Raw genomic sequence first — 18,156 nt, forward strand, 5'->3', positions numbered from 1 at the left:
GACATACGAATTAAAGAAAAAAAGTTTTCGAGATATCAGCAATTTAGTGAATTTTAGTCTAGAAACACTGTTTTAGGATTTTTATATTTTAGAAACACTGTTTTACTTTAATTTTGATTTGAAAAAGACACACTTGAATTATCACAAATAATAATGAAGATTTGAGGTCAAAATATTGATTATTTTTTGAGATATGAATTTTTAAATGGATAAACGTTAAATATCGCAGCTTGAGAAAACAATAAAATACATAAGAATTAATTTTAAAAAAATTGCCTCACGAAGTTACATTTTTGAATATAACTTTTGAATGGAAGCTCCGATTGTTGCCAAACAAAAAGCAAAAGAAAGGTATTTCTTTCCTTAATTCCAATTTGTAAAGTTAATTTTTTTACCGCAACCGGGGGGATTCCACTAAAAGAAAAACAAATGTGTGGGGCTGTGGGCGCTTTGAGACAATAGCTTTTTTTTAAAGCCTAACCCTATTGAAAGTGTCCCAACACTTTTGACAAGCATTGTATAAACAGACCTCCCAAGTCAAACACAGTATTTATTACCAATTACATTGTACAAGCCTTAGCGATCGCTCTTGCTCATCTCCGCTCGATTTCTAGTGAGTGATTATTCACCCACCATTGACACTATTTTATCACTCGCTGCGAATCTCCCAAAGTCAACCATTCAGTCAATTCAGCATTTAATCGATTCGGTGCCCCCCACCAAGCGGAGAAAGTCAAAATTATATACGCAACTACCGTTTTAATACCAAAGCTCTACTTGATTAGGCCTACATCCAAATAAGCGATATAAATCTTGTGAACATTTGACAACTCGCCTAGCATCATGCTAGCGAGTGATTAACCACTCGCCTTTAAAATCTAGATGACAAGGCCTGTAAATACTTGTACTGCTTCATACCTTGAAAATTTCCAGCGAGGCAAAGAATTTGGCATTGTCTTCAATGTTCTTCAGTCTCATTTTCTCATATGTTGAGATGCCATCATCATCCATCTAAGGTAAACAAACAAAAAACAAATTCATCTTCTGAATGAGGATGACCCGATATCATCAGATGATCATAAGAGTTTTTACCCTTGATTGAATGGCCTACATTGTAGCTCCCACTCCCCATCTATGAATGTTGAGTACCGTTCGTCAAATAAACGCCTTCGGGGGCGTTACATTTTCCCACGGGGGGGGCGTTTATTCAAGGTCAATTTTAGAACGATAAAAACGCTAAAATGATGAAATATGAACTAGAAACACTGACTTCTGCTTACTTCCGGGTTTCCAATCCAGATTTTCGCCAATTATTGACGCTATTATCGACCATGTGGGGAGCGAAAAACTTGGTAAGCTTACTACACAAGATGGCATGGAAATATCGGCATTTTGAAACATCTTGGTTGAAAAAAAGTGGTGGGGCGTTTATGGGGGGGGCGACTATTTGACTAAATACGGTATATCCTTTTGATACAAGAAAGAAAAATGCATTATATATAAATATAAATTACCGTATTCGTCCGAGTATAGTCCCACGCTCGAGTATAATCACACCCCCATTTTTCGAAAAATTTCAGAATTTGTAAAAAAAAAAATTTTTTTTTTTTTTGTAAGTTTTTTTTTTTTTTTCGGTTTTGGAGTGTCCCTGGATCATTCATGGTTGACCTAAAAAAAAAAAAAAAAAAAAAAAATTCAAGATATTTTGTATTTTTAATATGAAAATTGATAATTTGTATTCATGTCATACTCTATATGATTTCAAAATGCATTGAATTTTTTTTTTTTGAAATTGAGTATAATCCCACCCCCAATTGTGAAAAATTTTCACATAAAAAACGGGTGGGACTATACTCGGACCAATACGGTATATGTGATCATCCACGATGACGAACTCAGAGTTAAGTCGTAATTTTCAAAGTTTCTTACGATTATTCAACAATTGAAATCTATTTAAAACAAGCTTTAAAACATATCTATTGTCATAGCTGCTTGAAAAATATGTGCTACCAAGAACATAACCTTTTTCAAATTAAAACTTTCCTAATGATACAATTATGGTAATACATCAATTGATTTAAGGGTGTGCAATATCGCACTTGGCAACATATCATGATAAAATTATATAAATGATCAAGATGCGATAATTTTCACTGCTTCATCGATGACCCCATAATAATCGAGGCTCAATAACTCCCAAATAAAAGCTGAATAAAGTCGGCAATAATATTTCAAATTGGTCATATTTACCAGATTTTATCTTTTTAAATTATATGATAAAGTACTTGTGAGTGACGTACCCAATTTCTTCCATAAATCCATTGAATATTATCTCAATCATTAGTTGGAGTCGAAAATTGCACGGAAATCAGGCCAAACATGGACAGTGTTCGAGTTGCCGGGTCTTAAAAGGTCAACAGCAATGAATTCATAGTTTCCTCTTGGAGCGCTCGTCATTTTTCAAAACTGGCCAAAACTTTAATTATTTTCATTCAAATCTCAATTTTTTTTAATTGTTTTCTTGTCAGTTATATGTTAGCAGTGTTTTGCAGCAGTAGGGCACTAGGGGTAGAGCATGTGCTAAATAATGGATATTTTGGAATCCCTCGTCCCTTTTCGGAGCATTTTTTTTTATATGCGCTTCCAATAATAGTAATATATTTTAAAGATTTTGATTTCATAATATGAGCAAAATGAATGTAGATGATTTGCTGCAGTAATTCATTTGGAATGTTGTATTTATTGTTATAACCCTGTACAAATAGGCAAATAATGAAATGATGCCAAATAATGAATAATGATATGTGAATTGTTGATGGCCTAAAATCTACCACGATATCGCGACATGGAAAACCTTGGCAATTCCCACCAATGGTATTAATTGAAATCAGATCTTACCGAGTTATCTGAGTCAGATTCCTCATCTGTTGTTGGTTGCTGTGGCTCTGGTTCTTTCTTAATTTCAGGTTTTTCCTCTTCTTCAGACTTGGCATTCTGTAGCCGTCTTGACACCTGCAAAATGTAATCGGACATACCTGTTACTGGTATCATAATTTAATGATAATTGATATTAAAAGGGTCTGAATTTTGCACGATTTCCGACCACATAAAACACACACTGTCACATAAAACACACAGTTTTTCGTTCTTGGTCTCAGTCTCAGAACTTTTTGTTTTTCTAAATTTTCTTGAAAAATTGTGAATTTGTCATTGTTTTTTAAATAACAAAATTAGTTACACATACCCCCGCATGATACAGCTAGTACTACAGATGAATAAAATAATAGCATTAAACTAAGTAACTTCGGTGTGACGGAACATCTGGACTGTTCTAATAATCGTCTGGTCACCGGTCTGGTGAATTTATAGCTGGGGGGGGCAAAGATTTGTTGGCAGGTCAAAATGGGGGGGCAAAGCATTTTTGGCAAGTTGAAAGGGGGTCAATCGGTTTTTGGCAGGTCAAAAGGGGGGGTCAATCGATTTTTGGCAGGTCAAATGGGGGGAGCAAGCGATTTTGGCACAGATATTTATTTAGGGCACTATTTCTACCATGTATATTATGCCCTAAAAAGATGTAGGAAAACGCTTGCATTGTTATGATAAGACAAGTTAAGGTTTTAAATTTGGGTTCCCCAAAATCTTGCATACCGGTATGTTATTGTGTAGGGGGGGGGGGGGCAAAGAAATTTTGGCATGGCTGGGGGGGGGCAAGCGATTTTTGCCAGACCATTTTGAAAGTACACCACCCCAGGGGTACACATAATTGTACAGCCCTTAGAGCTGCACTCCTCCATGTCCTCAGGATATTCAGGGGTTGATTTAGAAAATGAAAGTTACATGCACCTCAGACAGATTTTCCTTGAAGTTGAATACAGTACACATAGTCACTGACCATGCTGACATCATGACATACACTCAACATGCAACATGTGCAATGACATTGCACAAAACATTATACTATAAATAATAGTTATTTTTTTAGATACACAATTCAAGAGTTGCATAGTTGTGGCAACAAGACGAATGTACGTGACAAAATAAGTTACCACTAACCCTTCTCCTTTTCGGTGACGGCATGTTTTTGTTAAGCTTATCATCGACATCGGTAAGCTTATCAACAAGCTCCTCATCATTCGGTTTCACATCATCTACCTTCCGTTTCGGCATGATCTTAGAAGTGAGGTAAAAAGAATGTGTTGGAATTGCTCCACTTGATCTCGATGCCCCAATCATCACGGTGTTTGGTGTGTTTCACAATTTAGACAATGAGCTTCGTTTTCATTCCACTTCAGGACTGTCAAAGTTTACGTAACTTTGGCGCGTTATTATTGAATTTATGCATGGAAGAAAGAGATAAGAAGGAACCACAACGAACGCATTCACTTTGTCCACTCCCTTTACCGACATTTAATTGACATTGTTATTCATGAGGATTTACTTTGATCAATACCCCGCGTTAAATAGGTGATTGGTATTGTACTCCATGTATTTGCATGTCTTCTGGAGCGTGTCTGAAGGATGATTTGAACTAATGACCTTCCGTGCAAGCACTCTATAGGATTTTTTCTGGTGACGTGATCATCGGTCATTGATGGCCTACATCTTTTTCTTCCATTTCGCCCAATTTTCCCGAACTTTGATGACTTTTTTCTCAGAGTTGGCAGTCTTTGGCACTGAAACGAGTTAGCTAGTTACGATTATACACATATAAACTATTAAATTAAACAGGTTTCATGTACCGGACTCAACCGGAACATTGTACATTATTTAAGAACATTTTGCATCTATTTTTCATCGAAAAAGTCACCAAAATCTTACCTTATTTGCTAAAGATGAAACTCGGCAAAAAAACGGCCGATTTTGATGATCTTTTCGATTTTTTTAAAGGACATTTTCTACACAACACGATCAAGAAAACAGTTTGACTGTAGACCCCAAAACAAAGCTACTATACATGTTCAGAGCATCAGTGAAATTCCATAATCTTACTTCTGGGTAGCGTTTGTTTGTTCTTGGATGGGTTTGTTATAGTTTTTTTCCAGTAATGATTTCGCCAAGCATCGATCGCGGTAAATGGATTATACATGAAAGTAAGTACCATTGATAGCTTTTCTTTTCATGCGTCAATAGATAAGCGGATTAAAACTTGGCCGATCGAAGTCGTTGTGGTTCCTTCTCATCTCTTTCTTCCATGATTTATGTAAGGGCAAAATAGGGTCATTACAAAACTCCTTTTAATAGCATCATCTCTAGTGCCAATGGCCCCTAATTGAAAGAAGAAAAATGAATTTGGTATGCACTATGCGACTTCTGAAATATTAGTCTCTTATCCAGTCGCTCCTTGACACAGCAACTCAGTTTGTAGCTGCCCTGGCCTAATAAGGGCACAGTGTCTTCGACCCTATATCTTCATGGCAGGAATCGCCATGGTAGGTTAAATCCACAGCCACGATTAGCCATTTGGTTCAAACCTTTAAAGCTCTTTTAAACTAATAATTAGTCGAGGGACATAACTAAGGCTACTCACAATAGCCGGGTAATCGATCTTGGTTGTGCGTGATTAAGCTTGTATACCCCATTGAGGTCAATGGTCATCGACTTTTATACTGCCTACAGTGAGTGCAGCTGTACTACACGCTGCACGCTGTAGTCCATAACAGGACCAACGCAATATAAAATGGTCAAATTTTGAGTTCAAAGCGCACGGCCAATTTTCAAAGCGCATTCTAGCGACTATCAGGGGAAGGTGGGGCATAACGGAACACTTAACTTTGAGGATGCTCTGTGACGTCACCATAAGTAATATGACTGTAAAAATTATATGTTCAGTTGAAGTTTGTATTTACCTTTAATATACCATTAACCAATATAACTTGAATCTTACAATTTTTTATAAAAATGAAGAAATATTTTCAAAAAAAAAAAACCGTTTTGCCCCACTATCGGGGCAAAACGGAACCCCCCTATGGGGCAAAACGGCACCCTGGGTGTAAACTTATATCAGTTGTGCCATCAGTAGGCCCTAGGCCTAGTTATATGTAGGCCTATATTCAGTTACAATATAGTAAGTGGGCCTACCATCTCTGTGGAGTGAGTGGTTAACTTCTTATAGGCCTAGTAGGCCTATAATATGTATGACCAATATTTGATCAGAAAGAAATATTCAGTAGGCCTACCATCTCTGTGGAGTAAGTGGTTAACTTTTAATCATTAATTCTATCTGTAGGTCTAGTTATATGTCTATGTTTCAGCGAAGTGTTTACCATGTTCGAGTAGGCCCCTAGATAACGCCTACATTTCCTTGAGTGAAGACAAGTTATGTCCAATTGGGGCAAAACGGAACCCATCTGTGGGACAAAACGCACGGGGCAAAACGGAACCCTGTTCCGTTATGCCCCACACCTAGGGTTCCGTTTTGCCCCATACCCGATTTTTTAGAAATAGATTGCATGCATAATACATCGTAGCATATAGGCCATGCACTTAATACAGCTCATGGCTAGTACCTTCGTGTTTACAATATACACAATTATTTGGGAATCCGATATTAATGAAGTAAAATTTCAGCGCATTAAACATCTACATATCTTACACCAGACGGGTAGTATTTTTTGACTCGATCTTGCTCGAATGTCAGTGGATTGTTTCAGATAAAATTTTTGTTGTAAATCCTCGTAGCCATACTTGTGTTCCTCAATATAATTTGCATAGACGGCAGTATTGCGAAGGCCTATTTTTCCAGGTGGTTCCGTTTTGCCCCGGGGGTCCGTTATGCCCCACCTTCCCCCATATCTGTTCAACACGTATTTCCAAGTTTATGAGACCAAATCTGGTTTCTTGAGAAAAAAATCATGACGGGAGATATTCATCATTTTCTAACCCGGTATCAGAAGATTTTCGTCTGATATCAAAATCGTGCATAGCAATTCACATGTATCGATCCCGTGTATTCATTTGAGTGTCCCTTCTGCACCAAATAATTATTAGCCAGGCGGTGTCGGTGTGAAGGGGCTGGCATTTTCTTCGGAAGGGGGGTCCCAAATATGTCGGTGACCGGAGTCAATTTTTTTATGACCCCCCTATCGCGGGCAAAATTTTTACGACCCCCCCTATCGCGGGTCGAAAAATTTTACTATGCCCCCCCCCCCCCCCTTCCAACTACACAGACTCAAGAAAAATTATTAATTGCCGGAACTAAGAAAACTTAAAAGTGAAAAAAGTGTGTGGAGCGCGGTAAAATTTTTATTGACGATGTTATGTATTGAAACATAACATGTTATAGATGTGGACGTATAGGCCATGGGTGGAGAAAATGTTATGCAAAACAGGGAATTGACGGTAAACCTTTAAACTAATGTACCCATCTGCGAGGGATCGTAAGAGAAACAAACATGTTCAAAAACATGCAGGTGGGAGTGAGTATAGTTGTAAGAATGAACATGTATTTGAAAAATATAAAAAAAAGGGAGGACATAGCCCTTTACCACCTTATGGACAGAGTGATATGAACAATTCCGATTTATTTGTTGAAATTAATTTGTCTGATTCAAATACCATTTCGGCTTCCATAAATTGTAATCCAGTTGAATGTTTGGTTGACACAGGTGCTTCAATTAATTTAATAAACCATGATTGGTTGTATTCAAACCTGCATTCTGTTCATCATATGATACAAAAACCTCGTATTAAATCTGCTCGAGTAGCAAATGGTAGTGATTTAGAGGTAACAGGATTTATTGTTTTGGTCATATCTGTCAATGGTGTCAAAGGCGCGCGGAGCATGTAAAAATTTTGCATAGATTGTACGCACATTTCGAATGCGAAGTTAAAGAATGCGCGCGCGAAAATTTTAAGTCACCAGCCCTTAATAATTCTATAACCCCTCTATTTTGGGTGTTAAAAAATTATAACCCCCTATTTTTGGTCTGAAAATTCTATGACCCCCCAGTATTTTTGGGACCACCCCCCTTCCGAAGAAAATGCCAGCCCCTAATAGATACCGGTAGGCTACCAATTCCCAACCTGGGAATTTTGACTGTCAAAGTGAGACCGGGAAAATACTGGGAAATACAAAAGTGCATTTTATCATGTTAATTGAAGTTAGCTATAGGCCTAATTTGAGTAAACAGGCATGAAGGCAAAATATGATTTTAATATTTCAAAATTTCAAATTTGTCGCCTTTGGCCTCCATGGACCAGACCGCGTACTAGTAGGCCTACTATACAGAACTTTTACTCATTCGTTCCATGCCAATTTCTTACAGGTTATAACGAGGCGTAGAGAAATGTTATTATTTATTATTTATTTTGCAGTCATAGATATTATGGAAAGCGTGAATGACAGATCTTCAAACTGTTCAACATTCCGTTTAGGCTTTGGATGGAGATACAACCCAGCAAACACAAAACGTTTTGACATTAGTTAGAAAGGTTGCTTTAGGAAATACTTTAATGTCGACTGGTGGAGGGAGAAAAAACATACACAATGGACCACCAGTTCCCAACGATCATGAATTAAAACATAATATTATAGTCAAAATTTTTAAGAACAGGTACAAAGGACAATCACAAAAGAGACAAAGACGATGGACAAAGAGAACGTTCACTCTTACCAACAAAACACAAGCACCAGTCTTGTGTCAAACAAGTGCACACATTACTTGGTTACACCCATCTTGATCCTGCCATAATCAGTTTGAAAAAAAAAATTGAAGAAAAGGACAACAATTTAAGATGCTTCAAGATCAATGGTCCATTTTTTGAAATGGAGCCACAGTTTACCTTTACTTTCAGCAATTTTATATACTCAATTTTCTGCTTCAATTTGACCATATTCAGAAAAGCATTGAAACTAAGGTTAGTCTGTTTAAATCTGCACTTATGAATGTAAAATTTAAGGGATGGGTTTATATGTGTGTAAATGGAGGAGAAATGGGAGGATTTTGGCATGTTTGCTGTGATTGTTTGCCTAGCAATATTGATCACAAGTACACAATTGATGGTGCATATCAAGGACCAAACTCTATAGTTTTATATTTGAGCACGATCACTTCTGTAAGGTCATGGGAAATTATGTAAATCGGCTTTTATATTTGATGTTGCATATCGGCTCACGCACTTTTTTTTGTACCCAGTATTTCACAAAGTCCCTGTACTCTGATGACCCTATGACTTTTTGCTGGTATGTTGAGCACTTTAAACAATTAATTATAGTACTTACCTCCTACTTTAGGAACATGCGTATGCCTTAATGTATGTCGACCATGTCAACAACCCAGTGTAGTTTTACATGGTTGGAAAAGTCTATTTCCTTTCGCTATTTTGCCAATCATAATTCATAAATTGTCCAACTTTTTTGACAAAAAAGAGTTTTGCAACTATTCCGCCAGCAAGGAAACACAAATTTATGTGTATCCAGTGCGTCCTTTACGTTTAAATAGTTCAGTTTATTGTCAAGTTGTGCCTCTATACGCCATATTTACGGAATTGATGATACGAGCTGATACGGAATTTTGAACCCAAATTTCTTGAAATATACATTACCTTTTTAACTTCTCGCCACGAAATTGGATTCATAAGAAGGTCAAATACAAGCCTTCCATTATGGCTGGTATCATCATCTCGATTGGTGTCTTGTGTTAGTATTATTCCATATTTTGCTGGTAGAAGTTCAATGAAACCCTCCATAATTCACGACTACTGTCACTTGTGTTATAAACTCGATGTGTTTACTATATTGTCGCTCGGGTCCGCGACTAATCGCAGGGACCGGTCTATCATTAGCTATTCTATACACTTTTCAATAGCCTTATTGTGATGTGTGGGAGTTTTAAAAGCCGAGCCATGAACAAAATATAATGCGAGCACCCGGGGGCATCAACTTTAGAGGTGACGGTATGTGCCTGTCAATATATGCCCCTCTTTTGAAGCCGACTATACCCGATGACCAGGCACCTTCAGTTTTCAAAACATTATACCCAATGACCCCTTTTTCATTTTGATTGTACATAATGACCCTTTTTTAATAAAAAAAAACCCCAACGTTTTGTACTGATATGCGCCTACTTCGCGACGCTTGTAGGCACATATAGGGGCCTACCCATCAATTCTAAAGTTGAGTGCCCGGGGCGAGCGCATACTGCGGGCCAATGAACAATGAGATAGTGGCTTTTCTGATATCGCTTTGAGGAACTGTTGAAGTATAAATCAGCCAACGAGTAGGTGTGTGTCCAAATTGCACATCTTGAATTGAGACCAAGACATGCTGTTATTTCAATTGTTATACCGTTCCGGTTGGTTTATTACCTACCATTGCCTACGAGATGCAGTTCTAAGGTGACAGAGGGACAGGTCTGCAATTCGATTCCACAACCATTCATACAGGTCATCTGTTTTATTGTATTATCGTGCGAATTGCTCCGTGGTACCTTACGGGTACCTGAATTTTATTTGAATGAAGATGACTCTGTCATGCTCGACGTCATATTGCATAATTTCTATACAGTATATGCAATAAACCAACCAGAACAGTATAACAATTGAAATAATAGGCAGTTCTAAGATAGGTTAAGAAGAATATAACGTCACAATTCTGTATTATTATTCAAGGTTGTAACGTGTGTCTATGCTGTCATGTAGGCCTACCTGGCAACAGACACGCCCCGGTACAAACAGATGAAATTTGTAGAAAAGCGTGATTATGACAAAAACATTAAAAATGATACTTTGAGGTATTGTTTTTTTAATTTTTGTATGGCAGATCATACATACACATGTGCTGAGGTCAAAAAGGTACAAATTTTGTTTTTGACCCCTGACTCACCTGTCATTCCAAACAACCCCTTAAGGCACAGAAAAAGGAAATTAATACACAGGTCATGTTCTGAGGTATCCCTGATACCAAACATTTTATCAAATTTGGAAAATGTAAAAGAATCCCCAGTGACACTGTTGATATAAAAACATAGTTCATCCCACATGGGAGACACATTCTTGCATTCACAAAATAAATGCAAAATTGTTTCGGGCAATTCATTACAAAAGTAACAATTGGGTGAATCCATATAAAGGGTATTATTATAAAACATTTCCATAACATTCAAAAACGTGTTTTGAAAATATTCTAACATAATGTTCTTTATGTGCGGACGAAATATTTGGCAAAAAATGTTCGCAAAACATATTTTACAATAATATTGTGACAGCATTTTAGAAATGACGTTGTAGTGTGTTTTTAATTTCATACAAAACGTTTTAAAAACGATTTTATGAACTTTATAAATTTTTATAACCCGACATTTAAAGTTATGAAAACTTTGTTACTGACACCAAAAACCGAATTATAACCTTTTTATAACGTTTTAAAAACGACATGTCTTTGCTAGGAAGTACAAGAAAAATGGTAACATGCCTCTTGCTACCGTCTTCCTTACCCAACTTACGTTCCGCTTGCATCTTAAAGTCTTCGAACACATATCGTAGCTTTAACCAATTAGTCCATCAGGCAAACCTTATTCGTCTCTACACTCCAACGTTCCATCCGTCTCCTCCCTTGTTGTAAATCAACACGTCCGCATTCTGTCGTGGACACACATTGTCTTTCCTCGCCTCAATATACATTTTATATAGGCCTACATTCTGCAAAACTTTTGTATGTAAATTGGTAGCTTAGCATTTTTTTAATATCTATTTTAATACATTATGTATACCTTATTTAACATTGTGCTATCTACTGAAGATAATGTAGCTAGCATTACGCACCATATTTAAATTGTGCTATCTACCAAAAATTACATTATACGCATCATAGTTATGTGATAATTATACTATACTACTGAAGATAGCATTACGTACCATATTGCTATCTATCTACTGAGGATAGCATTACGCCGCACATATAAATCATGCTATATACGGCTGAAGAAGGCATTATGCACCATATTTAAATCATGATCTACTGAAGATTGCATTCTGCACCATTATTTAAACCATGCTATCTACTGACGATAGCATTATACACCATATTTAATTCTTCTGACGATTGTGCTATCTACTGAAGATATCATCATGCACCATATTTAAATCACGCTATCTACTGAAGATTGTGCTATCTATACGGAAGATATCATCATGCACCATATTTAATCATGCTATCTACTATACTGAAGAAGGTGTTATGCATCATATTTAAATATTGCTATTAACTGAAGATAGCATTATGCACCATTAAACTGCTATATCTACTGAAGATAGCATTATGTACAATATTTAAATCATGCTATCTACTGACGATACCATTATGCACCAAATTTAAATTGTGCTATATCTACTGAATATTCTTTAAATATTGCTATCTACTAAAGATAACATTATGCACCATATTTAAAAACTGCTATCTACTGAAGATATCATCATGCACCATATTTAAATCATGCTATCTACTGAAGAATGTGTTATGCATAATATTTAAATATTGCTGTCTACTAAAGAAGTTATGCACCATATTTAAATATTGCTATCTGCTGAAGATAGCATTATGTACCATATTTAAATTGTGCTATCTACTGAAGATAGCATTATGCACCATATTTAAATTGTGCTATCTACTGAAGATAGCATTATGTACCATCATGTTATCTACTGAAGATAGCATTATGCACCATATTTAAATATTGCTATCTACTGAAGATAGCATTATGCACCATATTTAAATTGTGCTATCTACTGAAGATAGCATTATGTACCATATTTAAATTGTGCTATCTACTGAAGATAACATTGTGTACCATCATGTTATCTACTGAAGATAGCATTATGCACCATATTTAAATTGTGCTATCTACTGAAGATAGCATTATGTACCATATTTAAATTGTGCTATCTACTGAAGATAACATTGTGTACCATCATGTTATCTACTGAAGATAGCATTATGTACCATATTTAAATTGTGCTATCTACTGAAGATAGCATTATGTACCATATTTAAATTGTGCTATCTACTGAAGATAACATTGTGTACCATATTTAAATATTGCTATCTACTGAAGATAGCATTGTGTCCCATGTTGTATGTTGTCAAGACATTCTGATGTACATGTATGTGTTTGTATTATTGTATGTGCAAATTGATTGACGTAGAAAAAATATGGAAAATAATATTTGAATAATAAAAAAAACTATTAAAATCATTTTATCTACTGAAGATAGCATTATGCACCATATTTAAATTGGGCTATATCTACTTAATATTGTGCTATCTACTGAAGATATCACCATGCACCATATTTAAATCATGCTATCTACTGAAGAATGTGTTATGCATCATATTGAAATATTGCTATACTAAAGATAGCATTATGCACCATATTTAAATATTGCTATCTACTGAAGATAGCATTATGTACCATATTTAAATCATGCTATCTACTGAAGATAGCATTATGCACCATATTTAAATTGGAAAATATATACTGAATATTGTGCTATCTACTGAAGAATGTGTTATGCATCATATTTAAATATTGCTATCTACTAAAGTAGTTATGCACCATATTTATATATTGCTATCAACTGAAAATAGCATTATACACCATATTTAAATAATGCTATCTACTGAAGATAGCATTATGTACCATATTCAAATTATGCTATCTACTGAAGATAGCACTATACGCCACATTTAAATACTGCTATCTACTGAATATAGCATTATGTACCCTATTTAAATCATGCTATCTACTGAAGATATCATCATGCACCATGCACCATATTCTAATCATGCTATCTACTGAAGAAGGCGTTAAGCATCATATTTAAATATTGCTTTCTACTAAAGATAGCATTATGCACCATATTTAAATATTGCTATCTACTGAAGATAGCATTTAGACACCATACTTAAATATAGCTATCTACTGAAGAAGGCGTTATGCATCATATTTAAATCATGCTATCTACTGAAGATAGCATTATACATCATATTGAAATAATGCTATCTACTGAAGATAGCATTATCTACCATGCATAATCAAATTGTGATATCTACTGAATAATAGCATCATGCGTCATATTTGATATCGAAAAGGTGAGCAGTACACATCCACTATTTAATTATCTGCGATTAAAATACTGCGTCTGACAAGTCTTTTTCTATATATTATTTATTCTCAATTATTTGTTAATGAGTTTGAACGTCATATCGATACATATTTAATGTGTGGATCGAAAACGGGCTTACTATTGAATACAATAAAGGTACAAATCATCAGTAGATATTGACGTTGTCATTGCGACATTACGTGAGGACGTAAGCTTAATTTGGCATCACTGGATGAATACTATTGAATACAATAAAGGTACAAATCATCAGTAGATATTGATGTTGTCATAGCAACATTACGTGGGGATATTTTGAAGCTTGGATGCATAAAGGCATGCGCGTATTTGGGGGGGGGGGGGCTTTGGGTGCGTCAGCCCCCGGGGTCAAAGCAGGGGCGGCACTGAAAATCGAAGGGGCGGCTGGAAGAAGAAGGGGCGGCAAAAAGAGGGGCGTCGGAAGAAGAAGGGGCGGGAAAATGAATTAGTAAAGAAAAAAGGGCGGAAAATGTGAAAAAATTGTACTATACATAAAAATGTGTTGCTTTTGGGGCGATTTTTTTTTGCTCTTAACTTTTTCAAACGACCGTAAAAAAAATTGGGGCAACCTTTTCGGGCTGTTGAGGAAGGGGCGGCAATATTGGTTTTTCTTCAGCCCCCCGGGGAAGGGGCAGTCACGGTACGCAACTGAAAGGCAACACATATGATAGCAAATTCTAATCAATAATAATGACAAGTGGAAAAAATAAGATTAGGGGTTGCAAGTAAAGCTAAGCAACGCATTTCCTTCAGGAGGACGAGGGTGTTTCCAGTATTAGGTCACTTGATAATTTATATATAACAGTAAAAATAATAAGATAATAATAGGATTAAATGTTGCCGAACTTATTACCAATCCCAAACAAAAATGTATACTAGTATATATGAGTCAAAAGTACATAATTCAATCAAATACAGGAACTTACGTTTCGTTAACACGGCGTTTCGTCCGATATACAATAGGACACCATAATCAGAACTGATTCCGGTCGATTGGCCATGTGAGATTGTACCCGACGAAACGTCATGTTAAGGGATCTGGAATGAGCGTTTTGAGCGTTTCGACAGTATTTTTTGTGGGACATGCGAGCACATCAGACATATCGAATTGCATTCTGAATACGAAGAATGTCTTTCTGATATCAAATAATTTTCATTTTTTGAAATTCACGATATAATACAAATTTTATGACAACTTATTAAAATGTGATATTTTTCACATTTTTGATATAACAGTCCTCGAAGTAAATTTTTATAAATCTAATGACATATTCTTAAAAGTGTATGTAGCTGGGAGGAAAAGCCGACGATCAATTGAAAATTTTGACCTTTCATATTGAAGATATGGATTTTTTCCGAAAAAGACCCAATTTTGGTTGGTGTTTTGGGGAAAAACATCCATATCTTCAATACGAAAGGTCAAAATTTTCAATTGATTGTCGGCTTTTCATCCCACCTACATAGGCCTACACTTTAAGTATAAATCATCAGATTTATAAAGTTTGCTTCGAGTACTGTTAAATATCAAAAATATCAATTTTTAATCATTTGCCATAAAATGTGTATTACATTGCGAATTTCAAAAAAATATATTTGATATCAGAAGGACATTCTTCGTATTCAGAATGCAATTCGATATGTCTGATGTGATCTAGTGTCCCACAATAATAACTGTCCAAACGTTCATACCCCACCCCTTAACGAAACGTAAATTCCAGTATTTAATCTAATTTTGTGCTTTTGTTTTACCAATTGGATTAATAATATACACCAAGATATAAAATCATAATACATAAATAATCCTTACCTGAGAGTATGTTCTGTTCCGGCTGCAAGTGCGCAACTTCAAAGACGTTCGCCATTCCCGGGTCGCCATTTTGGGAAAACATCCCTTTCTTTCAATTCACTCACATTTCTCTTTCTGTCATTCTCTTCCATTCCCTCCCTTCACTCCCTCTCTCACTTCTTCCCTCTCTATATATCTTTATTTCCTTCTACTCTCCCTCCTCCCTTTATATCCTTCTTTTCTTTCTCACTCCCACTCTCTCTATATTTATTTCATTTTCACCGAATCTCTCAAACTCTTTCATTACCTGATTACCTATAATACCCTTTCTTTATAATGAGCATGCTTATACAAAAATATGAATTAGAAAGGACAAGTATTGGAAGGTTAACAAAAATGATTAGGCCTGCTTAAAGGAGTATTTCGTGATCCTAGCATCCTCTATTTATGTCATTTTTCATTAGATATCTACGAAAAAAACCTATTCCCAAAATTTCAGTTGAATCCGATTTTGCGTTCGCGAGTTATGCATGATTATGTGTATTTACACTGCTCCATAGACAATGCGTTGTAATTTCGTTCTGGTGCACCAGAACGAAATTCAAATTTCACGATATCTTTGCTAAACGAATTAATCTGCAAGAAATATTTTGTACATAAACATTATGTAGCCAGAGGTTTCCAGTGATATAAAAATCTCAACTTTTTTTGAGAAAAGTGGGGGATGAGGCTGTGGATCACGAAATGCCCCTTTTAAGTTCTTTGTTCTTGTTTACATACCAAAATAATAATCTTGAAACGTATAGAGTTATTATTAGTATAATGAGAGAACGACAATGATGTAGCACTTTTGACTTGCAAACTTCAAAACTAAAGGATTATAGGCATACCCATTATTATTGTGTGGGTGGAGGACGAGTAACCCACAGTTTCATATTGTCGATGAGTTGAGATGTCAACAGAAAAGCAGACATACGCTTTACTTTTGAGCAGTATGTACAGGGTGATTTAAAATGAACTGTACCCAACTTAACCCATTTTTTTATATTTATTTTGCGGAGAATGTACATATCAAAAAACTATCATAGAAAGCAGTGATAAGTGTTCTGTAGTAGAAATTTTGAATTTTGATAATAAGTGGTTTTAGTCAGAAGATACCGAATTTTCAATTTATCATCGCATTTTTAGACCAACACATGGACCTAAGTTTATCCGTGTTCTCTACCACAGTAAAAAAATTGGTGTGTTTTATTAAAATGTACGGTACTTTTCTTCAAAACCATTTGAGGTAAAGATATGATTTTTTTCACCAATAATAGGAAACATACTATCCTGTATAGTACAGCTTACAAACACAAATTATTTAAATGTCGGTAAGTATTTTATTTTAATTTTTGAATTTGGGTACAGTTCATTTTAAAGCACCCTGTAAAGCCAATGGTACAAATAACCTTACCTATGCATGTTATGCCATCTCCACTGTAACCGGCAATACATGCACATGTGTATGAACCAGGGGTATTAGTGCAAGCAGCATTTGTATCACAATTATTATCAGCAGGCAAAGCACATTCGTCGTCATCTGTATAAAATGTTTTGAATAAAATATTTTTCAAAAAGACTACCAAAATTTCTATATTAGTATATTTTGGTGTATAAAAACATTGTATTAGCCGATAACAAGTGATAACGATGATGACGAGAGTGATAAGGTTTTGGAAACATTGCCAATGATAATTAATAGCGTTTATAAGGTTACGTGCGTTAGGTTAGGGTAACCTATAAACAAAGTGTATTAACTTTTCTCTTGATATAATTTATTGGCTAATTTCTTGTTCAAGATAGAATCATAATTCATAATATGACAAGCAATTATGTAAAGACACAAAAGCAACAATACTGACAGACTAAACAAGTGTGAATAGCAGAGGGGAGAGACAGAAAGAGAGGAAATGAGAGAAGACAGAGGGGAGAAGGAGCGGAGACAGACTCGTACGCCGGACTCGTACGGTACTTTACAAGTCTGAACTCTTTTATTTTAAGCACCGAATTAATACGGACTACTGAAACATCAAATTAGGTTGTCAGTGATGCCTGTGACAAAGTTAAATCGAAATTGGTCAAAGTATGTGAGTGCTAGAGTAAATAATGCAAGTGTTGCAAGAAGGAAGAAGAAAGAAGAACCTGTAAAAAAAAAGATTCAGCCTATGGTACAAAATTATACTTACCTGTGC

General features: G+C 35.6%; 1 protein-coding gene across 1 annotated transcript in view; it reads right to left on the minus strand.

Annotated features, from left to right (window-relative positions):
• LOC140139885 (WD repeat-containing protein 76-like) overlaps positions 1 to 4,295 on the minus strand; it is a 28,556-nt gene extending 24,261 nt beyond the window's left edge. Inside the window, exons 1-3 of the mRNA XM_072161647.1 lie at positions 4,054 to 4,295; positions 2,899 to 3,012; positions 919 to 1,011 (exon numbers count right to left, since the gene is read on the minus strand). Of these exons, the coding sequence (XP_072017748.1) occupies positions 919 to 1,011; positions 2,899 to 3,012; positions 4,054 to 4,233 (387 nt within the window). The 5' untranslated portion in view covers positions 4,234 to 4,295. The remainder of the gene's footprint in view (positions 1 to 918; positions 1,012 to 2,898; positions 3,013 to 4,053) is intronic.
• Positions 4,296 to 18,156: the final 13,861 nt, after the last annotated feature.

This window comes from Amphiura filiformis, chromosome 18 (genome assembly GCF_039555335.1).
Source record: "Amphiura filiformis chromosome 18, Afil_fr2py, whole genome shotgun sequence".
Taxonomy (NCBI): domain Eukaryota; kingdom Metazoa; phylum Echinodermata; class Ophiuroidea; order Amphilepidida; family Amphiuridae; genus Amphiura; species Amphiura filiformis.